Here is a 17,822-nt window from a genome sequence, read left to right on the forward strand (position 1 = left end):
CCAAATATGGTGGGAAAATATAAGAAAACGTTAGCATAAACATAGTAGAGTAACATTCCAATATAAAATAAGGTAATAAATAAGAGGGGATGAGAGGGGGACAAAAAAAAAAGAGATACAAGAGACAAGGACAACAGCAGCAACAACAACAATTGTGACAACAAGAACAGAACAACAGAAACATACAGAACAACATCAGCAAATAAATGTCTGTGACAACAACCACAATGACAATGCTGTCAATGACAATCACACATAATAGCAGTCATGAAATGATGAACTATGACAGTAATCACAATGATAATACTGCATTGAAACTGTCCTGGACGGTCCTCTGGACTCCGTGGAGGAAGTGGGGGAGAGAAGGATGTTGGCTAAGCTGACATCCATCATGGACAACACCTCTCACCCGCTACATGACACTGTGGGTTCCCTTAGCAGCTCCTTCAGCAGCAGACTGTTACACCCACGGTGTAAGAAGGAGAGGTTCCGCAGGTCCTTCATACCGACCGCACCACCTGAACCATGTTGTAGTCACTATGCTTTCTTTACACTGTTCTCTTTACTTGTCTTGCTTGCTTGCTGCTGTAACAAGTAAATGTCCCCGCTGTGGGATAAATAAATAAAGTACAAACAGTCACACATAATAGTAGTCATAAAATGATGAACTATGATAGTGATCACAATGACAATACTGCATTGAAACAGTCACACATAATAGTAGTAATGAAATGATGAACTATGATAGTGAAGAGAATGATAATTACTGTAATGCACATCATTGTAAAAAAAACTACAGACATAGTGCTGATATCACCGTCGCTGTAATAAAAGAAACAACATAATAACACCCTGGATAACTCAGTGAGTAATGTGGGGAAGTACGTATGTACTGTGAGTGTGCATATGTACAGGTATCTCTGTATGTGGGGAAGACTTCATATATATAAAGGTGCAAGAATGTGTGGGCGTGTAATTGTCACTGAGAATGCATGAAAGGAAAGGGGCCGCCTTCCACCTCCCAGAGAGCCCCGCCCCAAATAGCCAGGCCGAGTCCCCGCCGCCAGAAGGCCACCAGGCCCACAGGGGCAGGCAGCACAAAGATCAGTGCCCCAAGAGCCAGCCCAGAGAGCCCTCCCCCCCGGGAAGACCAGCAAGGGGCCGAAGAGAGGTAATCCCAGCCAAGGACAGGGCGCTGGCAGGCCGTAGGACTGCCAACCCCTGAGACCAGCGAGAGATCACACCCCACAAAGGCAGACGAGTACCGGGGGCCACAAACCGGCAGGCGCAGAGACGCCTCCACAACCGGAAAGAAGCCCGCCCGCACCGGAAGCGCCAACTCCCGCCCACCCCCACCCCAAATATTCCAATTTACAAACTAACTGAAGTCCTTCCAGTGGCTGTAACAAATGCCAACCCCTAGGTGGAGCCACAGGATGTTTTCCAGGGCACTGTTCTCCTGCTAAGCTAATGACACTCTACACCTCCCTTCTTGTAATTTGATGAGACAGTAGCAAGACAACTTTGCTACAAGTAAGTGTTTCACCTCAATGGCGTCATGGAGTCCAATCCAGGCAAAGTTGCACCCGCATCTTTAATCAGTCCTTCTCGGTATCTGTCGATGGAGACCAGATTCCCACGAAGAACGTTGCAAGCGCTCTAATGGTAAAAGGAGAGTGAAAATAAACCTCAAAACAAACAGATGGATGGCTGGTTCGTCAGCAGTGGACGTGGGGCTTTAGAGGTACATGACAACTACTGTGTGAATACCTCCTCATCCGCAGAAGTCCTGACTTCATAGTGGGAGATGGAACAGTCGCAACGTTTACATGCAGTCAATACTCAGGTTAAGGTCAATATTTCAGTTTCTGGAACATTCGAAATAACCCGTTTACATGCGTGACAAGGAAAAAAACCCACAAAAAAACCCCCGCATGGACAATGTCTCGACGCTCGGTAAATGTCATGACGCAATGCGCGTCATTTCCACTTCTTCTTCCTGTACCCAAACACAACAACAACACCGGTACGGCGGAGCTGTGCCATCCATATCCATGCCACCCGTTTCCACCAGAGCAGACAATAGAGACAGACACTAAGCCATTTCAGACATAAATAATAAATAACAAAGACTCCCACATGTTAGCATTGGGAGAGTCACATCAAGTACTTGCTACAGTGGCTAGTGTCTCATCAATGTGACTCGTGTAGAATACTACAGATCAAAAACATTTTAATGCATCTTCTGAATGCCTTTATATTTGTATTTTCATTGATTTTGCCATTTTTATGCTTGAAAACACTTGATTTTGGCCAGAAATACATACAATTTACTTAAATCTAATTTTTTTTTTACACTAATAATAGGAATTGTCAACCACGAGACAGCGCTGACTTATTGATATATTTTGAAAAACCGTAATAGAGTGAAGTCATGAAAGTGTGAAGTGGCGAGGGACGACTGGAATATGCAAATGTGAGACTTTGTAGATACTCTTCGTAGATACAGTGATGTTACAGGGTAAGGTTAAAGATGGTAGCACATTATACACTATTAGAGGGCACTTGTATTGTGTTCATTATTTCCCCCACTGCGTACTTTTGTTTGTTCTTTGATTGATCAACAGGGCTGTCTTTAACTAAGTGTTCATAGTCGAATCTGATTAGTTAGATTTTTTTTTCCTCTCTCAAAGAAAAAGGCTAAACACTCAGATAAACGAACATGGTAAGTGTGCAACAACAGTACCTTTATTTATTTAGTTAGTGACACAGAAGGCGTCTTTTGGCCTTGTTGGTTTCAGCTGTTGTTCTATGAGACCAATGTGCTTGGCTTGACTCTGCTGTTTAGCCATGTCTCGCCGAACATTATGACACTGCAGCCAAAACGTCTCTCTCTGTGTGTGATGTGGAGTCGTAAGTCGGCCATTTTATGCACTAAAGACCACGCATTAGTGAGGAAAATGCTCGGTGAGGACAGTCTGTGCGGTGTTAGCTTGAGCTTAGCTCGTATTCCTCTGCGCCTTCCTCGCCCTTGACTATATTCTCGACGCCGCCCGGCTGGGTGGTGTGTGTGGACTCTGGTACTCTGGAGATTTCAGGCGCGAGTTGATGGTGGTGCAAAATCCAATATCCAAAAGCTCTTGTTGAGTGTAAGATGGCAAACAACACCGATATGAGCAAAATGATAAACTACAACACTGCAGATCTAGAAGAGATGCTGAGCTTTGCTGTGTGTATGTGCCGCCACCTTGTGTAAGCATAGGTCTTCTGTTAAAGACACATGTCCTTTTCAATTCTTTATTAACACAAATGAGGCTGAATTTGGATGGAAATTGGCTATTTAGAACAAAAAACAAAAACATTCTATGTAAAAATGCATGCACATCAGCAGCCATGGGCACCCCCATGTGGTCAGAATGGTAACATCGTGATCACATGACATTTTCATACAGTTCAACTGTGAGATTGAGAGTCGAATCAGCCTCTGAAGGAACGGAATTGTCAAATAGTCAGATATTCTCACACACCTGCACTGACCAATACACAAGTTAAAAAAGGAAATAGTAAAATAAGGGCCAGTTGTGATGCAGACAGGTTCCTTTATTGAGTAGAGCGAGGTTTCAATGGCGTTTCACTTACAGTTGACAACCGAACAATGTTAAAGAAAAGAAAACTTGAGAGTAAACCCAGAGACACAAAGACACCACAAACGTTTTATAGTGAAAGAGCAGAGTCGCTGTGATTAGAGAATGACTTTGTTTCAGAAGTTAAGAGATGGCTTTTACGGGCCTGGCACAGCAGCGCGTATCACTGATGCAAACGTATGGCTTCTCGATGGTGCAGGGCTTAACAAACCATTCACCTAAAAAAAAAAACACTTTTAAGAATGACTTTACACTCAATCTTAAGTAAACTGGCTTCACGGATTCTACTTTCACCTGCTGCATAAATCACCACACAGGCACCGTCATCACCAGGCTGTCCATAGGCAAACTTATCAAAATCAAAGTTGGTGTCATCAGTCCACTGAAAGTCTCCATCCTAGAAGCCAAAACCACATTTTAAAAAGTTCACAAGCTAAGAAAACAACACAACATCACGTACCTTGATGTTCAGACATTATTAACAAGGTACAAGTGCATCATGAAATAAGTGATAAGAAATAAGAAATAAGAGAGTGGGGGTGGTCGTTAGAAATATCACAGTTAGGGATACTTTGATCGACCGCTCACCGTTCAGTGTCGGACGATTTCCGTGGTTGGCATATGCCGATCAGTGCCAAACACCTGTGACACGTATGGTTGCAACGTGCAGCCTGTAGAGTCCCCTCTATACAATGTTGTGTCCCCCCCTTTCCTTCACACTGCGCAGGCATGCGGAGGCAAACCAAACATGGCTGCTGTGTGGAACTTACATGCGATTTGTGACAGTGATGTAAAGTTTGCATCCTGGGACATGAAAAATATCTTGTGGGGGCAGCATATTAAAAAGTTTTAATTTAAGGTGGAATTTGAAGAACAACCGCTTGACTGTGTGTGGTAAGTTTTGAGGCTCACGGTGCAGCAACAGTAAAAAGCTGGGCAACAGAAGGCTGACCAATTAACATGAACAATAATTGAATTGATCGGACTAGACAAATAACCTTTCTCAGCGGTGGAAAACCCCCTGGAGCCCTGCTATGTGCTACCTGGAAGACCCGACAAACATCGAAAATCTCTTTAGAAAGGGTGTCTCATCCTCACAAGTGATATGTTCTTTTGAAAAAGCCAAATGCGCGTATCTAATTTGATGGTTCTTTAGCAGGGGTGCCACCAGGAATTCCGGGGCCCATGAAAAACAAATAAAAAGAGGTGACCCAGTGTGATTTAGTAATAGCTTTTTTGTTATCAACTTTTCCCCCCTATACGGCACCCTTGGCCAATACCACTCATCAGAAATGAAAAATATATACCGAATCCATGTGATCGGTATCTGCAGTGATCAGCTGATCTCACTCATGGATGATCGGTTGGAATCGGGAGTGTAAAACCCTGAGCAGAGCACTCCTAATTAAAATTAGAAAAGTTGATTTCTTTACAAAAATCTAACTGAAGTTCTCCCAGTGGATACGTAACAAATGTAGAGGAAATGTTCCTCCTCCTTTACATTGATGTGAAGATGTCGTCTAGACGACATCTTCTTTTACCCCAAAAAATACTTCTACTGAGCACGAGACAGCATTGCTACTGATAAATGTTTCACCTCAGCAGAATCATGGAGTCCAATCCAGGCAAACTCTGCAGGCCCCTGCTCAATCAGTCCGACAACGACCAGATGTTCCAGGTAACTGTGGATGGAGACCAAATGCCCACCATGTTCTTGGCAGACATACTAACAGGAGAAACAGAGTGAAGATAAATATGATATGAAACAGGTGGCTCACTAATATTGACAACAGTCAGTTGTTTTAGAGCTACGTCACAACCCCTTTCTGAGCTTCCTGTATACCTTTGCGTCTTCAAAAGGCTTGGCCTCATGTTTGAATATGTAACAATGATGATCCAACTGAATCCAGCCCTCAGGACAGCAACCAGCTGCAACACAATTATTATTTTATGTAGAAAAAAACACAAACTAAGAAAATTGTTAATTTGAAAAAGTGTCATTAAGTCACAGCTACCAACCATCATAGTAAGACTCAGACCAATGGGACCACTGTGAAGAAGAAAAACACTTTGTTCAAATCAGTCCTCTGAACACTTGACTTGCAATTTCAAAGCTTTCTTTATTTCACATGCAAGACTTGGATCAAGGCAACCGGAATTCCAAGGTACATTTTACAACATGAAAGTGTAGCCTCCTCTGGTACAGACTCTTGGACAGAGATGGTTTGAAAGCGGAGTGAAGGAAGCTGTCTCTGTCAAACTAGAAAGGTATTATCTTACAACATCCTAACATCTCTCCACAGAATAATGTCTCGCATCATGGGGGGGATCACCAAGGATCAATCACCAATCACCAGTCACACCTGGCAACAAAGGACTCATGTGTGACCACCCACCAGGGAACGCACCGCCAGATACATAAATACGGCATCCAACATGTAGAACCCTTTTGGAGTAAAGGTAAAGTCCAGTTGCCTTGATTCTGTCATGACATGAATGACTGAGAAGCGACACATTTCTATCTACAAGTCAGCAGGTGAGACTTGGACTTACAGCTCCAGTCAACAGTCCACTGATCCCACAAAGGAGGAAGAGCACACGGAGAGCAAGTGCCATCTGTACAATGATAGACAAATACTGTAATGTTAATGGAGTTAGAAAAGCAGGATGTAAAGTTGTCATGTTACCTTTGCAGTGGTGATGCTGGATGCCGAGGACAACAAAGAGCCATCCTTTTATATGCTAGCTTGACAGTCCTGGAATGTTGGCTGTATCACTCAATACAATGTAACATGACACATCATATTTGCAGTGACTCGTTGGATAATTGTCGAAAAGCTTCTGTGGGCCTGATTTGATTTCAAACAAATGAATGCAGAGTTCACATTGACAATTGGGCGCTGACTCGGAACTGGAGTCACCTGTTTCAAGCTGGTGGTGAAAGGTGTAAGAGGAACAGGTAACACAAACAGACTGCTGGAATAGCCACAGCAGACTGCATTGAGAAATGAATTTTAATTTAATTATTATTTATTTTAAAAACCATGATATTTTTGCAAAAGGTTATCATTACTGTCAGAATCTCATACCGGTCCATGCCTACGTGTGGGACTCCTGAATCAGCTGACATGTACCAGCAGGCCAAGCGACATGTGCCTTGGCCGGTAGTCGAGGCAAAAACTTGGGTGTTTGAGGAGCTTGGTGAAGCACAAAGAAGCTTCAAAGAAGTTCTGACAAATCGTCAAACACCTCAGAAAGGGGAAGCAGTGCCCGATCCACACTGTTTACTGTGGGGGTGGAGGCCTACTGACCTCAACTGAAGATATACAGTAGTTGGGCAGCGGAGAGAATACTTCGAGGCCCTTCTCAGTCCCACTGACATACCTTCCGTAGAAAAAGCAGAGTCTGAGGACACAAACACGGACATGTCCATCACCTTGGCTGAGGTATCTGAGGTTGTCAAAAACTCGTCAGTGGCAAAGCTCAGGGGATAAATTAGTTTTGCCCTGAAGGTCCTGTATGTTGTGGGACTGTCTTGGTTGACAGGTCTCTTCAACACTGCGTGGAAGTCGGGAACAGTACTTCTGGACTGGCAGACCAGGCTGGGTGACTGGAGGGTGTGTTCCAACTCCGGGGGGATCACACTTCTGAGCCACCCTGGGAAAGTTTGGTAGAGTGCTGGAGAGAAGGGTACGACCGGTAGTCAAACCTCAGCTACAAAGGTGCAATGTGGTTTTTGTCCTGGTTGTGGAACACTGGACCAGCTCGACACCTTTTCAAGGGTACTAGAGGGTGCATGGGAGTTTGCCCAACTGGTCCACATATGTTTTGTGGACTTGGAAAGGGATTCAACCATGTCCCTTGCTATTTGGTCCTTGTACAACCATAGCAGGAGCCTGGTTCGCATTGCCGATAGTAAGTTGAACCTGTTCCTTGTGAACATTGGCCTTTGTCAGTTCTTTTTAGATGCGGCTAAGGCACTGAGAAGGTCAGTTTGGGGGACTTGAAATCTCATTTCTGCTGTTCGCAGATGATGTGGTCCTGATGGCCTCGTCAGGCTGTGACCTTTGGCGTTTAGTGGGGTGGTTCACAGCTGAGTGTGAAACTTCTGGGATGAAACTCAGCACGTCCAAATCCGAGGCCATGGTTCTCAGAAAAGAGGTAGGTCTTGCCCCAGGTAAAGGAGATTAAGTATCTTGGGGTCTTGTTCACGAGTGAGGGAAGGCTGGAGCGTGACATTGACAGACGGATCAGAGCTGCATCTGTAGTAATGAGCCAGGAGGCAAAGCTTTCAATTTACCGCTCGATCTGTGTTCCCACCCTCACCTATGGTCATGAGCTTTTGGTCATGACCGAAGAAACGAGATTGGCAAGACAAGCAGCTGAAATCAGTTTCCTTTGTAGGGTGGCTGGAATTACCCTAAGAGATAGGGCGAGGACCTCGGCCACTTGGGAGGAGCTCAGAATAGAACATCTTCTACTTTGCAGAGGAGCCGGTTGAGATGGCTCGGGCATCTTGTCCAGACGCCTCCTTAAATCTTATTGTACATGTGTGACAATAAAAGGCATTCTATTCTATTCTTGGACGCCTCCCAGGTGAAGTGCTCCGGGCATGCACAGCTGGGAGGAGTCTCTGGGGCAGGCCTAGGACACACTGGAGGGATTGTCTCACAGTTGGCCTGGGAATGTTTCAATGTCCCCCCACTGGAGCTGGAAGAAGTCGCTATGCACCGGGAAGTCTGAGGCTTCCTTACTGAGACTGCTGCCCCTGCAGTCCGGACAAGTGAAAAAAAATGGTTGGATGGATGGATGGATGGATGGCGGTCACGTAAGCACTGGGACACTGGAAGGGAATTGGCATCAGATGATCCAAGCTGGTGAAAGGTGTAAGGGAAGTTAAGGTAACAAAACAAATACGTGACAATTTAAACCGGCCACAGAGATTGATGGAACATTTACCTGGGTGCGTCATTAATTAGGATAATTAGGTTGTGAGTCTTGGTGGTAGTGAGGATCTGCCAAATGATTGTGTAAACACAGCAAAAGTAACCAGGGAAACAGAAAAGAATGCGTTAGGTGTGTCATCTCGACAAAGGAAAATGATGAGGAGACTTTGTGATCGAACAAAGAGGTCCAAGAATGGAGAGCTGGAAAAAGTCGGGCAAAGAAGAACTGGGACAGAACAAGCGGGATGAGGAAAGTAGGCATGAGGATAAAGATATGAGACGTAGGGCGAAGACTGCGCTGGCAAAGCTCAAGGAGAGGCCTTTGATGCGTTGTACGGGAGACTAGACAGGCAAGGCAGAGAGATCATGACTGGAGGTTAGGGTGATCACGATGGAGATGGGTAAGTGATCAGGATGGTGTGAGGCCAAGATGGAAGGAATACTTCGAAAACTGATGAATGTAGAAAATGTGAGCGAGAGAGAGAGAGAGAGAAGGGTGAAAGTTGTGACTGTAAATGAGGAAGTTCAGTCAGGAAGTTGAGGCTGTAAGGACGATGATTAACGGTAAGACAGGTGGCCTCATGATATACAGTACCTGTGGAGGTATGGAAGGGTTTAGGTGAGACAGAAGTGGCATTTTTAGCAAGCTTATTCACTGAAAGGATGCCAGAGGAATGGAGGGACAGTGTATTGGTGCCAATCTTCAACAACAAGGGTGATGTTTTAGAGTTGTGGCAACGACACGGGCAAAAAGTTCTATCTTTGACTGATCAATATACAGTACTCCTTAAGTTAGAAAATGAAAGCTGAGGATGGAAAAACTAAAATAAGACACATTTTTGATGCAGACCGTTCCTTTATTTAGTAGAGTAGAGAGGTTCAAATGTGTTTGACTGACTGTTGGCAGTGACATCTGACCGACGTAGAAGAAATAAAGAACACTTGACAGTCAACCCAGGGATACAGAAACACCACTAAAGTTTGATATTGTCCTGAGTCGAGTCATGGTGATGAATGGAAGACGTCGTTACAGAAGATGATGCCAAGACGTCTTGACTAGTGGCAGCCACAGTAGTACGTATCTCGAATGCAAACATCAGGCTGGTGTTGGGCGCAGTCCTCATCAAAAAATGTTTGATCTGTGAGGAAAAAAAAACAGGTTTTAATGAAATACGATACCACATTCAGTCATTCATTGGAGAATTCTACTTATACCAGGTGCATAAAGAGCAACACAGGCACCAGAGGCATTAGGCTCTTCAGTAGCAAAGACGTCAAAATCAAAGTCTGTGCCATCAGTCCAAATATAGTATCCTGTCTGGAAGACAAAGTCACATTTAAATGAGTCACTCCTATACGGCTGCAAAGCGTGCTAGCAAGCTAACTTGTTGGCCTGAGACAGAAAGTAAGAAGCCTAAATCTTACCACTGCCACACAGAATAGGAGGAGACTTTTTTCACTGTACCATGTCAGACATGTCATGGCTGATGACATGCAGTGTGGCAGTCATGTGATGTCATGTCATGTCTCATCAATGTTTTGTGTCACTTCTGACACCTAGTGGCCAGAATACTACATATACTGTACCTTGTATTTTAATAGTTTTTGTCTTAAGCAATCAGTTATTCATTAATTGGGGAAAAAACACAATAGAGTGAGGGAGCAATGTTCAAAATGCAATGTAGCGAAGGATGGCTGCACCTCCTTTCTTGTAAGTAGATGAAAAGTTGTAGTCTGGAGGACACATTCATTCATTTTCTTGTTGTCCAATAAATACTTCTGAGCACTAGGCAACTTTGCTACAAATAAATGTTTCACTTTAATGGCATCATGAACCATCAGTCCAATCCAGGAAAAGTTGGCACCCCCGTGTTTCATCAGTCCTCCAACCACCTGAATTTCCATCCAACTGTGGATGGACACCAGATTCCCACCAAGAATTTTGCAAACGCTCTAATGGGAGAAACAGGTTGAAAATAAACATGAACACAAACATGTTGATCAGTAGTCAGGCTAAAGTAATCCCTCGTTTATTGCGGTTAATTGGTAGTGAAGTAGGATTACATATTCACAAATGAAATACTTTTGTAGTTACGGCATAGAAACCTGTTAACAATCTTGTAGATACGAGTTTTAACATAAGGCATGAAGTAACACCCATATCGTCAGCTTTACATTTGTGTTACCTATTATAGTAGACAATCATAAATAAGTCTGGTACGTACGTGTGTACAGGAAGTGACATAGGGGGATCGGAGTGGAGTTATAACTGGATTACGGCCACAATGGTAGCCCGTGTTGTTGTTGGTATTGTTGTGCCGATCAAGTCTGGTGCTTGTGTGCCTCACCGAACAATACTGACACCTAGTGACCAATGTAAAACACTACATTCACAGTTTCTAATACTGCTTCTTAATTCCTTGTATTTTGTATTTTAGTTCATTGAGCCACTTTCTGTGCTTGACAATGCTCAATTTAGGCAGAGCATACATAAGAGTTGCTTCATTATGCATATTTTTGATGAATGATAAGCCGTGTTCGACCACGAAACAGCATGATTGAATAATTCATGTTTGAAATTCCATGTACGACTGTACGTCACAGCTACAGTGTGAACTTCTTGCATACTGTACCTCTGCATCTGCAAAAGGCCTGACTTCATATTGGAAGATGTAACAGTGGTCATCCAACTGGGTCCAGCCCTCAGGACAGCAGGCATCTGCAACACATTTTTTTTTACATTTGGTAGAAAAAACATAAACTAAGAAACGGTTTACTTGCAAAAGTGTGATTAAGTCACAGCTGGCAACCTTTGTCCTTATGGCGACGCCAAGACCACTGGGAAGAAGAAAAGCACCTTGTTCAAATGAGTGCACACCCACCTGAGACACACCGATCACCAGGAGATACACGTTTCTATCTACAAGTCAGCAGGTGAGACTCGGACTTACGGCTCCAGTCAACACTCCACTGATCCCACAAAGGACGAAGAAATGCCAACTTCTGGCAGCTGGAATCAAGGAAGTCGGGGTCAGGTGGTGCTGATGCTTTTTTTCCCTTTCACCCAGATTCTATTTCTCTTTCACATTCTTCATGTCAATCCTGGACTTTATTGATTTCATCTCTCAGACCCTTGACATTACTCTGGAGATGGTCATGCTGGCCATGCTGACTGTTTCGACCTGTTGGCCCTGTTGGCCTTGGCAGAGGGGTGGTCTACAGAAAAAAATATTATTAAACTTACCTACTCAACGTTGAATCACAGCAACTGGACTCACTTCATTTTTAACTTCTTGTTTCACTTTTTAAAGAAAAAATATGCAGTGGTTGGCCCCCTTCCTGATTTCTTATTTTTTTGCATGTTTGTCACACTTTAATGTTTCAGATCATCAAACAAACTAAATATTAATATATTAGTCAATGACACCACAACTGAACCCAAAATGCAGTTTTAAATGAAACTTTTTATTATGAAGGGAGAAAAAAAATCCCAAACTACATGGCCCTGTGTGAAAAAGTGATTGCTCCCCCCCCCCCGTTAAAAAACTTAAGTGAAATTAATGGAGATCTATCAGTGTGGAAAAGGTTATAGGGCCATTTCTAAAGCTTTGGGACTCCAGCCAACCACAGTGACAGCCATTATCCAGCCATTATGCAGCGACGACTCATCCGAGAGGTCACAAAAGACCCCACAACAACATCCAAAGAACTGCAGGCCTCACTTGCCTCAGTTAAGGTCAGTGTTCATGACTCCACCATAAGAAAGACACTGGGCAAAAAGCATGAGAATGTCCGGCCATCTGTCGGTGACCTCAAGCTGAAAGCAACTTGGGTTCTGCAGCAGGATAATGATCCAAAACACACCAGCAAGTCCACCTCTGAATGGATGAAGACTTTGAGTGGCCTAGTCCAAGTCCTGACATGAATCCTATTGAGAACGAAACAGGGTCGAAAAGAAACATGCAGTGTTTTCCACGCCGTATGGTACCTATAAAAACACAACTTGACGTGAGAATACTCACCCTTTATAGCTGGCGTACGCAGTTTTTGGAGACATGGTAAAAAGACGACGCATATTTTAAGTGGTGAAGTGAAATCATATGTTAGAAATAAACATGCAATGCGAGCCAGTAAATATTTATCGATCATTGTATGAAAACATCACGCCGTGATTGACTTAAAACGTTTGTGGAAAGTGTTGCTTTTTGACGTGACACTGGCGGATATCATTTGTCATTTATTTTAAACCCCATTACGCACCAGCGTATAGAATCCCCAGTAAAAGACACATGAAAAACACAACGCAGCGCTTCAATACTTCTTCATTTTATTTTATAACCACATTCAATCCATGAATATTAGTTACAACAAACATCAGGTTGTCAGTGAAATAATTCTAGGGATTAGGTTTGCAAGACACAGAGCTCACATGTCTGTTATGAGTGGCGTGAGCCACGGCAAAGGGTCTGGATCCCAACGCAGAAAACGGAAGGCAAAACTGGTGAACAAAAGATTTAATCCAACAAAAGGTGTCCACAAGGGGAAAGTACAACACAAAAAATCCACAACGGGTAGAACTAACAAAAAACACTGACAACAAAAGGCTGACAGTAAAAAACTTGACAAGGAAGCTAAGGAAGCTAGCTTCCAAACAGGAAGCTAACCTTGTAAGCGAGGAGCTTACAAGATACTGATAGCACACAGAGCCAGAAAGCAGGGCAAAGGGTAAAGGAGCCGGACTGAGCGGTAGCAAGGAACAGGTAGTCAGGGAGTACAATCTGGCACTGGAGTGCTGCTGCTGCCTTGCTTAAGAGTCCACGGGTGTAATTGCCTGCAGGTGTGCTCCGGTGTCTCCGCCTTCACCGGCTGGGGTGCACTGCAGACAAGTGACAGACAGGCGCCAGCAGAGCGACAAGCAAAGCGTGACAGTATGCCCCGCCGCATGGGGCTCCTTTTCCCTTGTTCTTGGGTCGATGATCATCTCTTTAGTCTTATCTGCATTGAGAAGGAGATTGTTATCACGACACCAAGCTATGAGGTCTGCCACCTCTCTTCTGTATAATGTTTCAACACCACCAGTGATCAGTCCGATGACTGTAGTGTCATCCGCAAATTTAATGATGCAGGTGTTGTTGTGGGAGGCCACGCAATCGTAGGTGAAGAGCGTGTAGAGGAGCGGACTCAGCACACACCCCTGTGGGGTCCCAGTGCTCACAATTCTTGAGCTGGATGTGCGATTGTGGACTCTGACTGACTGGGGCCTGCCTGTTAGAAAGTTAAACACCCAGTTACAGAGGGAGGGAGACAGGCCAAGTGTGAGGAGCTTATCTGTGAGTTTGTGGGGGCTGACTGTATTAAAAGCAGAGCTATAGTCTAAAAATAGCATTCTGACATATGTGTCCTGGCCCTGTAGGTGCGAAAGGGCTGTGTGGATGGCAGTGTTGACTGCATCATCAGTGGACCGGTTCTGGCGGTATGCAAACTGTAGAGGGTCCACAGTGGCTGGGATGATCTTTTTGATGTGGGCCATGACTATCCTTTCAAAGCACTTCATTACAATAGGAGACAAAGAAGACGAATAAGTGACAAGAAGGAAGAGTTAGTAGTGAGTGTAGTAGTGATCAGACATACTGTAGTATTGTATGTACTTGTATTGTATGGTTCTGGACTCTTCTTCCTTGTACTTTGCAAACATCAACTGCTTGTATTGTTTCTAGAATTTGCTCATCTTAGTGCATTGTCAGAGTTTTTGGCTCAGTTCGTTCCATCATTTGATTCTATGTACTAACATGCTGAACATTTTTAGTGTTGTGTCCTGTTGCTAGGTAATGTAGCTCATACAAAAGGTTGGAGGAGGATAAGAGCAGAGGCTGGCCATTGAGCTTGACAAGCTTCCCCAAGTTTTCTATGTTTATTTGATCTTTTAGAAAACAGAACAGTGGTAACAGTCTTGGAAACATGAATATAGTTTCAACTCTCCATGGTTTTCCAGAGCTGGAAATTCATACAATCAAATTCCATACTTGCGTAGTGACCTTGTTACAGGACGTGTATGTAAGCAGGAAACTGGGAGCACCGTAAACCGAGGACCAAATGTACAGACAAGATAAAATATGCAATGATGACAGAGGGTACGGTTAAATCTGGTAGAGCATTCTACACTAGTAGAGGGTACTTGTAGTGTGCAGCTACAGTATATCCCCCACTGTATAGTGTTATTTCTTTGACTGATCAAAAGAAGGGAATACTAGAATAAAATACATTTTTGATGCAGACAGGTTCCTTTATTTAGTAGAGAGATGATTTTTAACATTTCAACAGTGTTTGACTGACCGTACCAGTGTAGAAGATGAAAAGAACACTTGATAGTAAACCCAGAGATACAAGACACCAGTAAGGTTTGATATCGTCTGAGTGATTTAGTGAAAGATGTTGTTGTAGAAGATGACGCTAAGAGGTCTGACTAGTGGCTGCCACAGTAGTAGGTATCTCTGGCGCAAACATAGGGGTGGTATACGGTGCAGTCCTCATCGAAAAATGTTTGATCTGTGAGGAAAGAAAACAAGTTTTATTGAATGATGATACCACATTCAGTCGCTACGTTTACATGCAGTCAGTATTCGGGTCAAGGTCAATATTCCAGTTTCTGAACCATTCGGAATAACCCTTTTACCATGCTACCCGTTTCCACCAGAGCCCCCCGGGCACTTTGGATGAAGGTGTGCTTGGCGTAACTTCTCGCTCACCATCTGATAGATTTGGCTATGGCGGTACTTTCTACCATCTATAAAAGACATCAGGTTCCTGTCTTTCACCACACTAACGAGGTGGATTGTTTCCTCCTCGCTCCAAAAGTGGGTTTTTTTTCGAGTGGCCATGTTTACAAGTAGTTCCTGCCAAAGACACAAGATTCCTTTCCAATAGAACATGTGCACAACACCAATGAATGTTCTTTCCATCGTGATATCCCGACAGGTGTATACATGACCCAATAGTCAGCTTGGAAAAGGAGTAACCCAGGGCTAATATTAGCATATTCCAGTTTTTCAAAAGGATTATTGGTGTTTACAACCGGTTTATTGCAAAATTCCGGTTATGATAGGATTATTTGGCTGCATGTAAACGTACTAAATCATTCAGTGAGTTGAATTCGAGGATTATACTCATACCAGGTGCATAAAGCTCAACACAGGCACCGGTGCCGTCAGGCTTGCCGAGGGCAAAGTTATCGAAATCAAAGTCTTTGCCGTCAGTCCAAAAATAGTGTCCTTTCTGGAAGACAAAGTCACATTTGAATGAGTCACTCCTAAGGATAACACCCTAACAACACAACCTAACACGGTACATCTTGATGATGTTTAAACATCATTGACATGCTCCCGTATCGTCATGAAGCACGTGCTGATGTTTGAGGTCATACTAGATGGTGATGTAGGAGTTTGGACGACGTCCAACGTCAGGTGGTCTGTAAAACTATTACATATATTATATCCAGACAGAAAAGTTGATTTCTTTGTAAACGTTAACTGAAGTTCTCCCTGTGGATACGTAACAAATGTCACTTCTACACCTCTTTCCTTTAAGGTGATGAAAAGATTTAGAATTACTCCTACCGAGCACAAGAAACCTTGCTCGGAGTAAATGCTTCACCTCAATCGCATCATGGAGGCCAATCCAGGCAAAGTCGGCGCCTCCGTCTTTAATCAGTCCTGCAACAGCCACATTTTCCAGGTAGTTGTGGATGGAGGCCAGATTCCCACCAAGAATTTTGCAAACACGCTAATGGGAGAAACAAGTTGAAAACAAACATGAACACAAACGGATGGATCACTGATCTCATAGCAGTGAAATGGCTTAGAGCAGGGGTGTCCAAAGTGCGGGCCGGGGGCCAGTTTTGGAAACTTAGGTTGCCGCAAAATTTATAACATGGGAATAAAGTCAAAATATCAGGAGAAAAGCAGTTGAAATATTTGGAAAATTATAAAAAAAAAATCAACAGCAAAAATTTTACCAGCGTAAAGTAAAAATATTCAGAGGAAAAAATTGTTTTCAATGTTATGAGAATAAACTTATAAAATGAGGAAAAATGTCATTTTAGTAACAATGTTGAAATAAAGAAAAAATGCATTATTGTTTTACAAGAGGAAAGCTGAAATGAAATAGCTGGAAAATTAAAAAAATCAGCAGAAGTGGAAAAAACAGCTGTAATTTTACGGGAATAAAGTCAAAATATCAGTCATAATCGAATGAAGAACAGAAGTCCCAATTTGACAAGAATAAACTCGTATTATTATGGAAAAAATGTCATTTTTAGTAGCATTTCACCTACATTACAGATACATTGCCAAGGTGAAATGCAGTTTTGTCTTGAGCTTCTCATCATATCTCAGTGTGTTGGTTTACGAAATATCAAAGTGACCCTTGCATCCTTTCATTTTTCAGCATGTGGCCCTCGCTGGAAAAAGTTTGGCCACCCGTGTCTTAGAGCTACATCACAGCTACAGTGTGAACTTCTTGCATACTGTACCTCTGCATCTGCAAAAGGCCTGACTTCATATTGGAAGATGTAACAGTGGTCATCCAACTGGGTCCAGCCCTCAGGACAGCAGGCATCTGCAACACATTTTTTTTTACATTTGGTAGAAAAAACATAAACTAAGAAACGGTTTACTTGCAAAAGTGTGATTAAGTCACAGCTGGCAACCTTTGTCCTTATGGCGACGCCAAGACCACTGGGAAGAAGAAAAGCACCTTGTTCAAATGAGTGCACACCCACCTGAGACACACCGATCACCAGGAGATACACGTTTCTATCTACAAGTCAGCAGGTGAGACTCGGACTTACGGCTCCAGTCAACACTCCACTGATCCCACAAAGGACGAAGAACACGTGAAGAGCAAGTGCCATCTGTGCAATGGTAGGCAAATACTGTTAAAATAAAGATGTCACCTGAAATGGAGTTAGAAAAGTGGGATGTCAACGTGTGTTGGGTTACCTTTGCAGCGCTGATGCTGGATGCTGAGGACAACAAAAAGCCATCCTTTTATATGCTAGCTGGACAGTCGTGGAATGTTGACTGTTTCACTCGTATTAATGTCACATGACACATCGTACCAGCGCTGACGCATTGGATAATTCCCCTAAAAGCTTGTGAGAGACTGACAGTTGAACGCAGCGGATACGTAGACACTGAATGGCATCAGCTGATCCAAGCTGGTGATGGCGTGAGGG

At 43.4% G+C, this 17,822-nt stretch overlaps 1 protein-coding gene across 1 annotated transcript; it reads right to left on the reverse strand.

Moving 5' to 3' along the window:
• Nucleotides 1–15,004: 15,004 nt before the first annotated feature.
• LOC129190213 (galactose-specific lectin nattectin-like) lies at nt 15,005–17,498 on the reverse strand. Its single transcript, XM_054792712.1, has 6 exons — nt 17,436–17,498; nt 17,295–17,322; nt 17,118–17,203; nt 16,241–16,369; nt 15,760–15,862; nt 15,005–15,136 (listed from the first exon to the last, which is right to left on the reverse strand). The coding sequence occupies exons 1-6, from the start codon at nt 17,496–17,498 to the stop codon at nt 15,054–15,056; spliced, it is 492 nt and encodes a 163-aa protein (XP_054648687.1). The 3' UTR covers nt 15,005–15,053.
• Between the last annotated feature and the right edge of the window lie 324 nt (nt 17,499–17,822).

Source organism: Dunckerocampus dactyliophorus, chromosome 1 (genome assembly GCF_027744805.1).
Source record: "Dunckerocampus dactyliophorus isolate RoL2022-P2 chromosome 1, RoL_Ddac_1.1, whole genome shotgun sequence".
In the NCBI taxonomy this organism is placed as follows: Eukaryota; Metazoa; Chordata; class Actinopteri; order Syngnathiformes; family Syngnathidae; genus Dunckerocampus; species Dunckerocampus dactyliophorus.

Excerpts from the sequence above, each read along its gene's own strand:
- LOC129190213 (XM_054792712.1), bottom strand. The coding sequence starts at position 17,498 with ATGGCACTTGCTCTTCACGTGTTCTTCGTCCTTTGTGGGATCAGTGGA. Across the intron at positions 17,204-17,294 it reads GCGTCGCCATAAGGACAAAG|ATGCCTGCTGTCCTGAGGGC; the intron begins GTTGCCAGCTGT and ends AATGTGTTGCAG. Across the intron at positions 15,863-16,240 it reads GCCTCCATGATGCGATTGAG|AAAGGACACTATTTTTGGAC; the intron begins GTGAAGCATTTA and ends TTTGTCTTCCAG.